This window comes from Ctenopharyngodon idella, chromosome 22 (assembly GCF_019924925.1).
Source record: "Ctenopharyngodon idella isolate HZGC_01 chromosome 22, HZGC01, whole genome shotgun sequence".
In the NCBI taxonomy this organism is placed as follows: Eukaryota; Metazoa; Chordata; class Actinopteri; order Cypriniformes; family Xenocyprididae; genus Ctenopharyngodon; species Ctenopharyngodon idella.
The window spans coordinates 20,362,524-20,379,881 of NC_067241.1; the positions used below are offsets into that span (position 1 = coordinate 20,362,524).

The 17,358-nt window shown below is 37.7% G+C and overlaps 1 protein-coding gene across 17 annotated transcripts in view; it reads right to left on the bottom strand.

The window, feature by feature from the left end:
• camta1a (calmodulin binding transcription activator 1a) overlaps positions 1-17,358 on the bottom strand; it is a 394,274-nt gene that overhangs the window by 162,535 nt on the left and 214,381 nt on the right. For all 17 annotated transcript variants that reach the window (XM_051880160.1, XM_051880166.1, XM_051880173.1 and 14 more), the window contains one exon: positions 5,769-5,904. In XM_051880160.1, coding sequence (XP_051736120.1) covers positions 5,769-5,904 — 136 coding nt within the window. The remainder of the gene's footprint in view (positions 1-5,768; positions 5,905-17,358) is intronic.

The following is a 17,358-nucleotide window of genomic DNA, read 5'->3' on the forward strand; positions in this document are numbered from 1 at the left end:
CTACTTTTAATCTTATGCATGCAATGAATTGTACAGTATATTCCCAAGCTGACAGCTGTGTTATTAGTCATAAGAATTATTGTGTACGGTTAAAAACTGAAAAACAATCATTGAGACAACTCAAAAATCTTACTGTATTAAGTTGTCTTACTTTTTTACGTTTTCTCAACTATTTATTTTTTACAGTGTACCTAACTGAACCTTGTAGCTCATCAATTAAATTCCTCTCCGAATTCTTCTTGCCTGTACCATTCAAAAACAAATTCAAGTCCAAGTCCAAGTCTTTTTTTTCTAAATAAAAAATCTGAATGGCTAATCAATATCAATCAATAATGCAACTAATCAATGTGTGACTATAATTGAAATACTCTGCAGGTAGTACACTGCTGCTCTTGTCCTAACTTGTCTACCTAATAGATATATTTTAAGTTAATTAACACCTAATTTATTTAGGGCTAAGGTAAAATATATACACTGAGACTGAATTCTTTACCAGATATTGTCTTCCTTTCATCAAGTCCTTAGTTATTGAAGTGCAGTAATCTCTGAGACTTTTTGAGGGCAAACAAGGCCATAGAACATTAGAAAAGAACCGATTTTACACAGGATGGAAACTGAAAGCTTATTCCATAATTCATGGATGTCCAGCTTTAAAGCCTTGATTCTACTTTGTACTTGCCCTCATGAAAACTTACAGATCCTGCATAGCATCCACAGATTTTGATATCATATAATATTTTTAAGAAGATCAACGTAACCACTGACTGAAAGTGGTTTAATTTTTTTAAAAAAACTAACTGATTAAAGTTTACCTTGAAATTATTAAATTGCTTAAAAAAAGTAAAGTAATAAGTACAATAACAAGGTCCAGGAAATAAGAACCGGTCACACACAGAGAAAGAGAGCATCAGTTGATCAAGGGCCTCCAGTGCTGATTTCAAAATGATAAAAAAATGTTTTTGTGCTTGAAAAATGTATAATTAATGGCTGTCAAGCCAGGATAACCCCCTTACACCTTTACAAGATGTCTAGTATTTTGGCTTAAGCGCTAGATGTTAAATCCAAAAAAAATAAAAAATAAAAATAACTTAGTAAAGTTTTCCACAACTACCAGTTGTACAGCACTATTTTCTTTTCCTGATTATTTCTCAATGTTCTGTAAAGCTACTTTGGAACTACAGTGTGTGCTTTGTAAAGTGCACAAAAACTGAACGGAAGTGAATTATGATGATCCCTCAAGTCAGCCAGTACAGCACAGACACAAAGAGTTGAGATCAGCTACCTGTGTATGTCACATTTAACTTTTCCGCTTTTCAGCACTTTTCCTGCAACATTATTCATCAGATTCACCCCTTGAATTGATGGTGCTAAAAAGCCATGTAATAGAAAGACAAAACAGCTATCCTTGAAATCTGTTAGGTAGCCAGGAATTATTAGGAATATAGATGAGTCTGCTATGCGCTGGGATCACGGGTGGTTGACTTCCTGATTAGGCCTTTGCAGCTGAGGGTCAGAAGAGGGAGACATCAACTACAACCAGGAAAGAAACTAGATAGCCAGTAATGGACATGCCTTTTTCAGGTGGCCCTGTTGCATTGTGGGAACGAGTAAGAGGAGGAAGAGGGGATGCTCATCGATCTCACCGTCTACACTCTCACCTGAAGTGATGGGGAGACGTCAGGAAGCCAGGCTGCTATTTCACGCCCTGTTAAGTACTAATGCTGTAACACACGTCTTGCTCCAATTTTAGGGAACAAGGAGTTTTACTGTGGACTCAAGGTTCATCTGTTCTATAGAGAGAGAGAAAGAGAGAGAGAGAGAGAGAGAGAGAGAGAGAAGGGAGATAGCGAGAGAGCGAAGGAAGCTGGGTAGCCACCACAGTCGCCACTTAAAGGAGTATTCATGTACTGTAACCAGGAGACACAGACTTCCAACAGCCCTGTTTCAAACACACACATACCACACAATATGACACCTATCACACACCCCTATTTGAGAAAAAGCCCTCAGTGAAACGGCTCTGAAGGTGAAGGTCACGTCATTTATTTGCGTTTGCAGTAAACAGGTCTGAGGCAGACTGATAGGGCAAGGTTATTATCCTGAAGAGCACAGCTCTGATTGATCGCACCAGTCTGGGGTGCGCTGGGAGGACGTACTGAGTGGCCGCTCCCCTATTATACTGTTGCTCATAGCGGGAGTAGAAAAACACAGAACCGTCGGAGTCCACTCACTGCTGGAGTCATCTGATCAGAGGCCTCATTATGCTTCACCTATGGAGATACAGTCATTTGACTGTAGTCTCTTCATAGACACAGAGTGGATTTTCTTAAAGGGATAGTCCACTCAAAATAAGGCTGTTACTAACAATAATTCTGATTAACTGATTAATATGTTGATTATTTCTTCAATTAATTAGATAATGTCCAATTTTTTTGTATTTTACTGAGGAAAAACAAACATTGTTTTACACCTAATGTTATCCTCCAAACCAAATGCAAATTGAAGGTTATGAAATAAATACTGAATCTATACCATTTAAAGTTTGGGGTTGGTAAGAGATATTTATTTATTTATTTTAGTGTTTTTGAAATAAATCTCTTATGCTTACCAAAGCTTAATTTATTTGATTAAAAACAATAATAAAAAAAAAAAAATAAAAACTGTAATATTGTGAAATATTATTACAATTCAAATAACTGTTTTATATTAAATTTAATTTCAAAATGTTGTGCTGTTTAATATTTTTGTAGAAACTGTATTACACATTTTTTAGGATTCTTTGATTGTTTATTTATAAATTTAAAAATATTTTGTAACAATGTGAAATCAATTTAATGCATCCTTGCTGAATAAAAGTATTAATTTCTTTTAAAAAACAAATCATATTGACTCCAAAATTTCAAACAGTAGTTTTGTTATGCTGTACATTATATGCAAATAAATAAATAAATAAATAAATAAAAATAAAATAAATAATTATTTGATTCTTGTGTGAAAGCCAAAGGCAATGTTAATCAGAATGTCCAACTGTTTTTTAACCAGAGAAAGCTGTGGTTACATTTTACTTCAGGAAAAACAACAACTTGGATGTTCTTCTAAACATCTCTTTCTGTCGTATCCCTTTAAGCCTGCTGTGAGCTAGGAAATGTTTGCACTATGCACTCATTTTTTCGCTGCTTGCCAGACATGCAATTTTCTGCTGAGTCCACCTTAGTACCCAAAGCCTTCTTGCTATTCTTCTGAAATTAGCCCACTGTAAGCCACAGCCATTTACACAGGAAAAAACATATGGAGGCATGTTAAGGGATAAGCCTGCCAGATGACAGCAGGCGGTGCTGGCTGAGAGATATAAAGGAAGAGGAGACAGGGAGAAAGGGGGAGAGAGAGGTTTGTTTGAGTGTTTCTACAGCTCAGTGGGTGAGTTCAACTCTGAGTTACCTCAGCTCAAACAAGATCTTTTAGCAACAGTCAGTATGTGTGAGGGTCAGAGGACACCTCAGACATGACAGGGCCCTATAAAGATCCTTGCAGCATTTCTCATATATATCTGAACTTTACAAGACTTAGCTGGCTGATGCGTTGAGAAACTTTTACCACTGCAAATGTCCTTTAAGGAACAGTTCACTCAAAAATGAAGATTCTGTCATCATTTACTGACTGACTTTCTTTTTACTGTTGAACTTTTGCACAACAAAAACAGTCTTGACTTGTGTGGTATAATTAAAGTATTTCACAGTCATTAAATAGCTTTAGGGGCTTTTGTACCGGGTAGTTCTAGGAACTAACCACCAGGGTGATTATCCGAGAACTAATAGTTCACCTAGGGCGGTTTTCCTGGTTGCATTCGCACCACCAGTAGGAACTATGAAGTGACGTAAGCTGTGCTTTTTGTTGTGACCTTTTTTTGACGGCGCAGTGGACATTTATTTTGATGCTGCTGAGAACGCCAGAGCCTGAACACACAGCGCTCACATTCTCCGTCTTTTTTAGTTTACGATTTGTTTAACAGCCTGTCTAATACGTTAGATAGAACTGTTATACAAAAAAGAAGACCGTATATGAAAAAGTATTATCGTTTGCCATGTGTTGAACTAGCTGAGCAGAAATACATAATCATGTCTCGCCTGGTCCCCTCGAAGTTGCGTTGCATTTTCTCCTTAACTTGAGAGGTCAATCTATCATTGTTTTCTATGTTCGTTGAGTTACTTTGTGGAGTAAATATATCTGCTATAAACTGTGTGCATACACCGCTTTTTTAAAAATGGCAGGTGCTAGTGTTTCACGTGCGTTTGGCCAATCAACATACACTTACGTCACTGGTAGTTCCTATAGCGCTGGTTTAGACCCTACTCCGAAGTCAGAGATAATTTAGTTCCCCCTAAAATCTGTCCCAGTTCCTATGGTCCAAACACGACAATATCTGGATACTTCTGCCAATTTGATCTCAAATAATGCCAAATTTCATTGGTTGTTTTTGGATGTGTTGTACTGTACATGAATATGCAAAAAATGTGAATGAGAATTGAGCATTTTCAGTGAATTACAAAAAAATGATGTTGGATTTACTTTGAAAATATTTTCACTCAGAAATTTCAAATAAATTTGACCAACAATTACAAAAAACCTGAAAGTAACACATTGAATTAAGCATTTTGAAGTAGAACATTTTAAAACATACTCCAATAATCTTTACAACTTTGAAAAACCTTTTTTTACAGTGTACAACTAAAATTTTCTTATCATACGTCTCCAAAAGACATGAAAGTCGTATAGACTACTTTTATGATGACTTTCTGCCATTTTTAGAGCTTGAAAGTTCCCATCATTGTATGGAAAAGAAAAGCACAAACATTCTGTTATACATCTATGCTAAATCCTACTGGTTTGGACAACATGAGTGAAAATTATTTTTTGGGAACTATACCTTTAAGAGCTAAAGTTGGTGAATTTAACGGATAATCGGTAGAAACGCTAAACTTCCTCTGAAACATCTGCTGTGAGAGAACACACTGCCAAAAAATGATTGGCAGAGATTTGGTTGTTAAGTGAGGTCTGTTCACTGTCTAATGAGAGCTCCATGAAGAGAGAGCAAGCAGAGAATAATGCACATCTTGGCAAGTGTATCAAATATTCTGTGTGTGTGTTTTGTCGTCTATATGACTATATAATATGAGCTCGGGCTTGGATATGCAAAACAACATCACATGACCCCAGCATACTCAACTATCCAGGGGACACCATACAAAATGATAGATATTCAGTTCAAACCCCAAAAAACAAAAGAGTAAAACTCTGGATCCAGCACCCACGCTGTTTGGTGCATGTGTATATGTGTGTATGAGTGGATATAAATCAAAGAGCGCTCTCTCACACACACACAGCGGGGCCGTGCCAGGGCACGGAAAAGCAGGAAAGGGCCCTGCAGTCTACCTGTGATGGCAGTGGCTCCCAGCATGGGGGAAGATTAATGCGGGCACTCTGGAGCAGAGCAAACATCCTGAGCTTAATAAGGTACAAACAATTGCTTCCATTTTGTTTGCTATCAAGGGAAAACTAAACTCGAGCTGCTGAGGTGTATTTTTTCATTCTCACATGTGGACTAGAAAAGTTGGAGCCGACTTGAGGACTCACTGTATGTGTGCAACAACTACAAAACCACAGCACTCGTGTCCAAGCAAGAGGGTTTTTTTTCTTAAGTGCGCCCATTATTTGCACCTGAACGATTTCAAAGCGAGTCGATGTGTTACGGTGCGGACGAACGGCCTCACCTCCACTCCCTGTACTTTGAGCTTCATGTGATCCTCCCGCGTGGTCTTCCCATCTTTCCTTTTTTTCCAGCAGTAGCCGTCCTTTCTGTACTTCACCTTCTTCCTATTGTAGAGGATCATCGACCCATTCTGTGGCCTAGATCCAGAAATGAGGGAAAAAGGAAAGAGAAAGGGTGGATGGATGGAAGAAAGAAAGAAGATGGGGTTGGGTGGGGTGGGAGAGGAAGAGAAATTTTAGTGCTGAGGGACGCTTTCGGCAGAAGTACAAAGGCAGATTCAAGGCAGAGAGAGAAGCAGCAGTGCTCCAGTGACTAATGCTTCACACACTTGTATACAGGTGTTCATGGCCATGCAGAGTTAAAAAAGGAAGCCTTAAAGTTACCATGAAATGGTATTTGAAACCCACATTACCTCTGTAATGAAACTTACAGTTCTGCTTCATAAATTTACATATTCCTTGCAGATTCTGCAATATGTTTAGCATTTTTTTAAACAACAAGGCATATATATGCTTTTTAGAATATACTTAATGAGTTGCTTTTACACTACAGTTCAAAAGTTTGGAGTCAGTAAGATTTTTTTTTAAAGGAATGAATACTTTTATTCAGCAAGTAAAGACAATGTTACGAATAGACATTTAGGGCCCTATTTTAATGTTCTAAGCACATGGTCTGAAGCGCATGACCGGAAAAATGGTCGGGCCGCCAGGCGCATGTCCAAAAGTATTGTACCTATGCTGCGTTCCAGGCAGGTTTTTGAGCCCGTAAGTCACTACTTCAAAACACGACTCACGACTTTGTAGTGTTCCAGGCAAGTCACACCAAACTGCCTGAGTGTAAACAAACCAGCATGGCGGACCATACGGGGCTTATGCTCATTTACAATTATTTCTATCGCCAAAGGTGCTTACTCCTTGCTTATTTGAGGGGAAACGGAGGAGGAAAAATGGTGCATAAGGCAAGAGAAGCTGTTATACCTTTTTTATTTTACGTTATTTTACTGTGCACTTGCATAAACACTGCATACATAGGGGCTGCCATTGTTGTTTCGCGGGCTATGTGACGTCAGATCTAGCACAAGTTCACGGGTGGGAAGTCACAGGTTTGACTGCTGTTCCAGTGCACTTTTACGGGTAGAAGGTTGGAAAAACACGGGTTACGGGTTGCCTGGAACGCGGCATTAGTCTGTTAACGAGTCATGGGTGTGTCTTGGGTGTAACGTGCAATAAACCAATCAGAGTATCATCTCCCATTCCCTTTAAAAAGCCAGGTGCACTTGCACCATGGCGGATTTACTATTTACATGGCGGTATTTGCAAGCGGAAAAACTGCTTCTCTAGATTGTTTTTAATTTTTTAAAATGTTTGCGTGCTCCTGCACATCCCTGTGTGTGTAACAAGTGAGTGTACTCGCGCTGTGGACCCCCCTATAGGCACATATTACTAAAGCGTCCTTTAAAGGAGCACGCCACTATTTTTGAAAATAGGCTAATTTTCCAACTCCCCTAGAGTTAAACAGTTGAGTTTTACCATTTTCGAATCCATTCAGCCGATCTCCGGGTCTGGCGGTAGCACTTTTAGCTGCAGCTTAGCATAGTTCATTGAATCTGATTAGACCGTTAGCTGCTGAAAAATCAACAAAACAGTTCCTTTTAAATTGTAATAATATTTCACGATATTACCATTACTCTATTTTTAATCAGATAAATGCAGCGAGACTTTTACAAAATGTTAAACTCTTACTGACCCCAATCTTTTTAATGGTAGTGTATGTATAGAATAATTATGATTTCAGAAGTATAATCATTTTTAATGAATTAATTCATTAAAAATGACCGGGATGTGAAAGCTCTTCTTTATGAACCTAGAGCACTTTTAAACTGCATTTTGCTACTAATTTAATTTTGCTACTAAATTAATCTTTAATACATAAAACAAACATAAAAATACTAAATAACGATATGGCTGTTTGTTAACATTAATAACATTAACCTTTTTAATACATGTTCCTGGTCTTATTGTGCACAATTATTAAATACGTGTTACAACCATAACTTGGTCAGCCTGGTAACCTGCACAGCTTTTGTTGGTCAAAACAGGAAACTCATTATTGCATTTTGATAAAAAAAAACAAGCTCTTTTTATATATATAAATATAACATAGACCAATGAGCTGTTCACATGAAGACCAGGAAAATGTATTAAGATGGTGCTGGTTATGTTAACCAATAGCAAAACAGCTATTCAGCATTTTTCATTCCCCTGTTGTAGGTTATGTAGCCTTTTTAAAACGTGTTCAAATAGGGTTAATTTTCTACTCATGTCAGCTTTAAACATACTAAAACTTGGCTTTGTTTGTCGAGAGAGAGAAAGCCATATATATCATATAGACCTACAATCAGCAGCGCCTCGCTGATGCAAATGAGCAGTGAAGCACATCCTGTGGGGAAAACATGCGCGAGAACATCCTCAACTTTCCATTCATAATTCATTCTCACTTTACCATCCCACTGCCCTTTGGTTGATAATGATACCGTGAACATATCTGAAGAGCTCCCAGCTCACTTCTCTTTATGACAGTACACATGTTTCCCAACAACTAATAACTGCAGAGCGAGGAGGCATCGCAAGAACACACATTCGTACTCGGCCGTGTGTTCACACACACATACGGCATCTGCGAGGGCATGCAAGCTCAGTAAAAAGCTACAGGCGCACGCATTAAGGTGCATCTATGGCTGGCAGAGTCTGGCTAGGTCCCAGGAGGCTGCAGTTTTGTTGCATGCGAGTTGGGAGTGTGGGAGTTCAGGCGCTTCAGCAAAGTCTCAGCCATGAAACCAGCTGCTGTTAGCGTCTGTTAGCCAGCCATCACTTTACCCCAGCATGGCAGCAAACACATTATATTCTCTCTCTCTCTCTTTCACACACACTCAAACTCCCCACCCAAACAGCCCTGCCTCTCTGGAAACGGCAAATCATTGTCTGCATGCATTGTCTTGTTTATTTTATCATTTCTTTCTGGCGCAGATTTATTTATAATACTGCATACATCAGTTTGCAGCTCAGCTCATGGGGCGTCTTGTTTATCTTGCAATTGCTCATCAATCATTTCCGGAGACGAGTCTCAGGGGCTGATGGGGCCCCTCTCTCCCTGCACTGTGGCCCCTGACAACACCTTTTAATTAGAGATGCCAGTCAAAATCTGTCATGCACAATCCTTTCTCGTTCTCCCTCAACCGATTTGTCAAGTGCCATAGGTAGTTGCTACGTCTGTTTGCCCATCTCGCTTTCATTCCCCCTTTTTATAAAACCACAATTTGTCATGTTCTGACCTTAACACTAATTAATTCTGCTTCTAATCCCATCTCCTATCTCTCTCTTTGTTTCCCATTCTATCATGTCATCTTCTTCCTGATGCTGCTTTCATTCAACTCGCTGGGCTCTTCTGTGTGAATGTCATTTTGAAAGACTTCCTGCTGCACCGCATTCATTCTCTCTCTCGGTTTCTCTGTGAGCTTGGGACCATGTCGGCGCTGTTTAAGTCATTAATCTGCTCGCTGTGATGCCTGCTGTGGGATTGAGCCTGAGATACAAGGATAGGAAGTGGAATGGAAGACACTGGAGGAAAGAGTTTGCACGTTGAGTTACACTAACCTAATCAGCTTTCACTCCAAAGAGAAGCACACCCACACATTATCATATAGCAAAGCTATATTCTGTCTACTTATTTACACATTATGGGGTATGTCCACATGGAAGTGTTCTTTCATTCTGTTTGTGTTATTTTTAAATTGTTCGTCTATGTGCACATGGCTGGTTAGCATGACTCATCTGGTTCTAAAAAAGCATCTTTTTTCACTGATGGCTGTCTATCCTGTCCAATGTAATCATGAAAAATGGTAAAACCCATAATGGTATATATTGTTTTGTAATGTAGATCTATTTATGTTTTTGTTTATCCTGTAGAATCTGAATTAGTGTTATTGTTCATTTGGGTGGAGAATTAGGTTTATGACAAATGATTAGTGTGTACAATGAAAATACATCAACAAAATGATATTTCAAATGTTGTACTTCCGGAGAGTCACATGCCCGTCGAGCAACTTGCACTGAGATGAATGGGAATGTTAACGGATAGTTCAACTTTTGCTATGTATTATCACACATTAATATCAGAAAAACTGTTGAACAAATCAGAAAAGTTTGGAGTGGGAAATTTTTTTTTTGTATTTGAGTATTTAAAAAGTAGAAAAAACTGCAGTACTTCCAGGTATAGTAACTAGCGACAAGCCTGAGCATGAAGAAAAAAAAAAAATTTTTTGCTGCTCCATCTAGCTGTTTTTAAATGAAAACACATCCTGTTTGTATGCTCCTTTACTCAGACTTTCCCAAGAAATACAGGACACTCCAACCAAAGTGTTTGTTGAGACCATGAACACCATAAATGTACTTACAGAGCAAAACATAAAACAACAAACAATAATATCTTATAATAGATCCTTGTCTTACACAAGGATGAGTAAAGATTCTCCCATCTCAATCAAGAAGCTTGTGGAATTGTGTGAGGCTCGTAGGCCAAAGGTCTCCGTACCTTACTTATCAGCAGAGAGCACAAGTTACCCAATGTTGCTTTTATCCACTCAAAGACCTTCCTAAGGCACCACTTTTCAATTTGAGGGAGTTAAAGGAGTGCATGGCCATTTTCTGAGGAGTGAGACAGACTGCAGGTCCGGCTTGTCTCACCCTCTGTGTACATAAGCTATTCAATTATACTTATCAGAATTATACATATTTATATGTTTCAGGGAAATGCCAACTACTCTGTTATCAAGGCACCATGACAGGAGGCCATGTGTCTCAGAGGCCTAAACGTGACAGATTAATATGGAAATGCAGGAGGCCTTTATTCAGAACAACTTACTGTGATTCAGTTTCAACAGGTTAGCTGAAAGAATAATAAGCTTTGGCCTTCAATCTGCACACAGGCTCATCTAGAAGCTCTAGAGGAACTTCATTTACCAAAGCTAATAGCATTCACAAATTTAGCTTAAAGGGGTCATGATTTTTTTTTCCTGAAGTACACACACACGCACACGCACACACACACACACATATATTGAGTTTGGTGACTGCCATCACAGGAACAAATGACATTTTAAAATATATTTTAAAATTGAAAACATTTACAAAAATATTACTGACCCCAAACTTTTGAACTGTAGTGTAATTTGATATCATTTTGTTTTTACACTACCATTTCTACTTGACCTTTAGAATTAAAAGTCTGTATTTCACTCTTCACGTCATCTAGTCTAGCAATTCCATTTCTCGATCCCAATCACTCATCTTCTTCTCATCATTTCCTGTCCTTTCTCCACTATAGTACCAATAAAAGTGTCAATAAAATAAAAATAAAAAAATCTGTACTAAAAGCAACACATCTTCTCCTCTCAAATTCCAAATGAATGTGTGAAAAGGTAATCAAATAAAAATTCCATTTAAATTAATGTGGGGAAAAAAGAAAAGTGTGATGACAATGTAACCAAGAAAACCCTTTCACTTTTTCAAATATAAAATGTAATCCATCCATAGACAGCGCTGCTCCAAAAAAAAAAAAAAAAAAAAAATCCATAGGCAAGATGTAGAAAATTTCTTGACTGTACTGTACAAAGACCCAAAAATTAGTTTTTGGGCAATACTTAAAAATGTATGAATTTCACTGCAGAAATATGTCTCTAGATGCGACTTTGTTTGATATTTTGTGAGCACTGCGGTACACTTTCTGTTTTAATACTTAACAATGTATCTATTGTTACATCATTTTATACCCCAAAGTGAAATGTTTGGCTTAAAGTGTGCTTTTGCTATCTTGATGTAAAGTAAATGCTACTTGGTTGGTTTGAATTTTCTTCTATAATACAAAAACATTCATACATTTTTAACTGTGGCTTAAGTTATGTTTTGTGGCTGCTGTATAGCTCTGATCGTGATACATCCAAAAGTCAAGCATCTGAATTATAATTGCTGTAACTCCTGCTTAAGAAAAGTCATCAAAACGCATTAGAGAGGGTGAAATGTTTGGCTGGGTGATCTAGTGCTACAAAAGGAGCAGACCAGGCAGCTTCTCTAAAGCGCTACAATTCCCTTGGAAAGAAGAGGCCGTTTGATTAATGCAACACTTGTTGTTTTTCTTTGCTCTCAACCTGTGAGTATATGTGTGTGTGAGTAAGATAGAAAGCGAGTGAGCTTTTGAAGATCAGGGAGGTAAGCAGGCTGAAGCCAAGCTCCACAGGAGGGAGTGAGCATGTGCTGTCATCAATTACCCATCAGGCTTTCAGACACCACTTCTAACGGCCAGCTACCACCAACCGACATTTATACAAACATGGACACCGATACACACACACACACACAAAGAGCCACTCATGCTAACATATAATGTGCACCATAAGACCGGATATAAATTATATGCATGCCCAGATACACACATAGCCTGAATATGACACACACACACTCACTCTATTCAGAGCAGATGCATATCACACACACAGCTGCCTATCAATCTCTACTGAATCAGCATTCAGCATAACATACCCCCAAGTCATAATGACAGCCTCAGGAAGAGTGATGCATCACAACCTTCTACACACACACAAATACACAGTCTGGCATGGACTTTCTACAAGATACAATTCCACTTCTTTTGCAATGCCATATGCTGGTGCTAGAGGTCTGGGACCTGGGTTTGGGTCAGTTCTTGTATATACAGCATAACTTCTGGTTTGAGTTTATATTGAATGAAAAATAAATGATTCAGTTTTCAATATAAAGCCTGTGCAGACCTATACAGTGTGTGAATTAAGACTTCCGGGGTTCGACTATTTTCTTAAAGAAATTATGTCGGAAAAACTTAGTCCACACATACACAGGTATTTTTATAAACAGAGTTTTTCCTCCATTTAAAAAAATCTCTGTCCACATGAAAACGCAAAAACACACTATGAAGCGCTGTCAAAAGCCATGTCGGCCAATCAGAAGCCTGAAAAAAAAAAAAGTTTATTACTGGTTCCGGTAAGCTAACAACATCGTCATAAGCATTTTTATTATTATTATTAATGCCATAAACCAGAACAATACAATGAGACATTCATTCATTCATGAGATTCATTCAAAGTAAAAAAACAAAAAAAAACAACAACATTGTCATAAGCAATGATCTGCGTAGTATTGCATTCTGACGCCTCTGTTCCGCAATATAATGGGAGAACTGTGCATGTATCTGTATACATTATAAGCTCTGTTAGCACAGTTATTAGCAGCAATATTTTGGCTAATATTGTCCATCAATGCACAGACTCGCCTGACGTCTGACGTCAAATAAAGGAGGTAACAGCGCGCACTCCGACGTCACTGGCCAAAATCTCCAGTTTCACAGTCTACACGACAACATTGCAACGAGTTTCTAAAAATCTTCACCCTAGCAGGAGTTTTCAAAAAAGTTCGGTTTCAGTGACCAGATACTGTGTTTGCGTGTGGACAAACGGCCAAACCGCATAGAAAAAGCTGCGGTTTTGAAAATACCCATGTTCGTGTGGACAGGGCCTTACATTGAAGACTTTTTTTTAAACGAAAGATGATTATATGAAATATTTGTGCTATTTGAATATATATACCAGGAACTACCAGGAAAACCAGGAGTGGACTAAACAGAGAGGATATTGCTTTGAGCATTAAACTGTGTGTGTGTGTGTGTGTGTGTGTGTGTGTGTGTGTGTGTGTGTGTGTGTGTGTGTGTGTGTGTGTGTGTGTGTGTGTGTTTTGCTACAGCTCAGAGTTTTTTTTTTTAAAGAATTAATTAAAGAGTGCATTAAAGTGATCAAAAGTGACAGTAAAACTTTTTGTACATTGTTACAAATTTTACAAAATTTTCAAATAAATGCTTTTGTACAAGTCGAAAAAGTCAATCACACTTTTTCACAAAAATATTAAGCAACACAACTGTTTTCAACACTGATGACAATAAGAAATGTTTCTTGAGCACCAAGTCAGCATATTAGAATGATTTATGAAGGATCATGTGACACTGAAGACTGGAGTAATGACTGTTCAGCCATAAAACTCAGCTTTGTGTTTTAATATTTCACAACATGAAACTTTTTTTGGATCAAATAAATGCAACCTCGCAAAAAATTGTACTCACCCCAAACTTTTTAGCGGTAGTGTATTGTAATGCAAAACTTAATGTGTGAATTTCATGATGTTCAGATAAGCAGACAGAACCATCAGAAATTGATGGAGGCATGAATATAAAGCCCTGAGATTGAAATACATACATCTGCATGTATATATCTCCCTGATGTTTCTCTCTATGAATCTACATCTTACACAGCACTTTCACTATTCACTTTCATATCAACACACACTAGAAATCCAACTTGCATGTATGATCAATGGTTTGTTTATAAAAGTATGTCATATCCTCAGCTACATTCACTCACAATCACACCAAGGAATGCAGGAAAGGCAATGTTACACAGTGAATGCTGAGTCTGACCTCTCTGGCAGGTAAGTTTAAACATTCTCCCTTTCTCTTCCATATCTGATTGCCTGAGAAGCGATGCCCGTCCCTTCCAGCACAAAACAGATGTTCTAGGCATGGTTATCACGATGGGAAAAAGCCGAGACAATTTAAAAAGAATATAAATTACAGTGATTCGTACAATGTCTCGCCCCTCTGAGACCTATGGGTAGGATAAGAGATGATGGAGGGGAGGGGACTTGGTGCTTTTATCTGTGCCCAAACAGCCACGCAGAAGGAGAGTTCAGCTGAACAACTGTCACTGATGATGGGATGGCTGATATTCAGATCTGAGAGAGACAGATACAGACAGATAGAGGGAGACTGCTACGGTAACATATAGTCATGATATCACGGTTTCTATAGTGTGCAGTGGTTGGGTTCCAAAGTAAAATTTCTCCATAGTGAATTGATTTTCAACAATAACGTATAAACATATCAATCATGTTGTGATTCATCTTGGAGCTGCTAATTAAGTTCCTCCAATGAGGAAATGAATGGGAAACATACTTCCAGATCTAAGGCCACTGAAAAAGTAGTTGACGGGGCTACACGGTTCTCCGTTCAGTGGTGCACGGTGTTAGCGAGCAGGCCTGCTGGGCTGTTCTATCTGTTGAGGAATGACACTGCTGTAGCCAGCTTTAATTAAAGCTTTTGAAGAGCAGGCAGGCGTGCATGAATAAATCACAGAATAGGCTGGCATCAAAGCATTGGTCGATGTGGCTCGGGAGGCTGTGTCTGTGTGGGGTGGGCGCTACATTGGCCTCATTCTTCAAACTTGCCTCACTCACCCTGTCCAGCACCTCCCACTGGGAACCAAATTCATTTCACTTGACTGTTTCACAAAATGCTCTCAGAGCACTCTTGATCTCAGAGGACCAGCGACAATAAAATGCTACATGAGTACGAGTTACACATTTATGGTTATTCAAAATTAATTAATTGCGCAAAAAAAAAAAAAAAAAAAACAATTGAAAAGAATTAAAAAACTTTAGAAGTCAGCATTTTCCTCTTTATTTACACTGTAAACCCTAACACTCAAAATACTTCATTGCTTTAAGTAGGACAAATTTAAATTTAAACAAATTTTTTAATTAAAAACAAATTAACTTTTATGAGTATTTAGCACGTTCTTTTTCTTTCGAGTTCACAGAACAGATATATTTTAAGTAAACTGAACTGTCTGATTGTTTTGAGTTTTATGAACTCAATTTTTTATTTTTATTTAGACGAACAAGTTTAACTGAAACTGGGCTGGAATTTCTATTTCCCAGCATGCTTTGCCCATGGCACTCGAAAGGGAGAGTAAATGTTAAAATTAAGTGTTATTTATGTTTTTTTGTGCAAGAATAATGTTAAGTGGGAGATTTAATAGCGATTAATGTTTTATGTTAATTTGGAAGGCTTTCTTTGGTTTTTGGAGAGTTCCCATCATGGTGACAAGTGGTGCATGCGATTTGGTTTGAGAACAGGTATATTAAATGTTTTATATTGCTGTACTCATTAAGCAAGTGATATACCATGCTATTGCTAACATGCTAGCAAATTAGCAAGTTAGCATTTTCTGAATTAGCTTGTTACAGCCAGCTAAGTTTCCACTAATAAAAATTTTTATGTTGAGATTACGTGATAATTTTAAGTTAAATGTATGAATTAGTTTACTCAAATATTTCAATTTAATAACAATTAAAATGTATGAGTAGAAAATAAAAATCTGCCAGTTCTACTTGCTTAAACTTTGAATTTCTTAACTCAAAAATTTTGAAATAATCTCAATTTTTTTGAGTTTTGCCAACTTATTCAGGTTTACAGTGTATGGTTCACTAACTTCTGACAAGAAAAAACATGAAGGTGGTACTTCTGATAGTATTTTAAAATTTCTTACTACAAAATTTCCATACAAACCACTGGCCGATACATTACTTTTTTAAAACACATAATTTCTTCATAATTAATCACACTAAATTAACACATTAAACTGACAGCCCTAAACCTGATTTCCCCAAAATGCACTGCACAAGCTCAGTGTTATTTGTTAATTTTAATGAACTGAGACTGCATGTTTTTTTAGGGGGTGCTTTTAGTGTTTATAGCTAGTGGGATTCTTGTAAATGAGATCTATCTGCTGCTCTGTTCTGCTCTGAGCATGCTGTTTTCTGTCTGATTTCCTACAGCCAGTACTTATTATGACATTTGGTGAAGAGGATACTTTGTACTATCAATAAAACATGGGTATGCGGGAATTGCTTACTGCCTAATTTCGTGTAGCAGCTCGCAAATATCTAAACCCTCCAGAGCTTTTTTTTTTGCGCTCCTGCTAAGAATAGCCTCGCAATTAAATCTAAAACTGCCATGGCAGAGGATACCTCACAGAACTGGAATAGGCTAGAATTTTACCAACATTTCTGTGGTGCTGATTTGATTATGCATAAAACTGCTTAGTAATGAGTAAAATGCATATTCACATAGACTTCCCTGCTCTATGTTCATTCTCTGCTGCTTTTCTGGTGGACATGTTATACATTAGCACCATATGCACAATTACCAAGATTTCCTTCTGGAATATCTACAACAAGAAGTGGAGCGGTCTGTGAGTCACTGTGCCAACTGCCTATCCTCAAATGACATCAAGTCATTAGTGGAACTAGAGTGTTTTTTTTTTCTTTTTTCTTTTTCTTTTCTCATTTTCAGCAGAAGGAAATACCAGTGCATGCATTGCAGCAACAGAATGGCATAAAAGTTTAAAGTAAATTGTTTTCTACTGGACGTACATGACAATAAACACAAAGTGATATGTCTTTGTCTTTTGTGATTGTTAAAGATGGTTAAAAAGATAATAAAGAAAGAAGCACCGACCGCAAATAAGTATGCAAATCAACATAGGAAAGAATGTCAATTGAAATTCAATATGCAAATATTATCAAGGGTAATTCTAGGATTTCAATATTACTTTAAGGCATACTCTAAGGTTAATGCATGTATGTCACAATTATCTGCTGGGTCATTATTTAGTA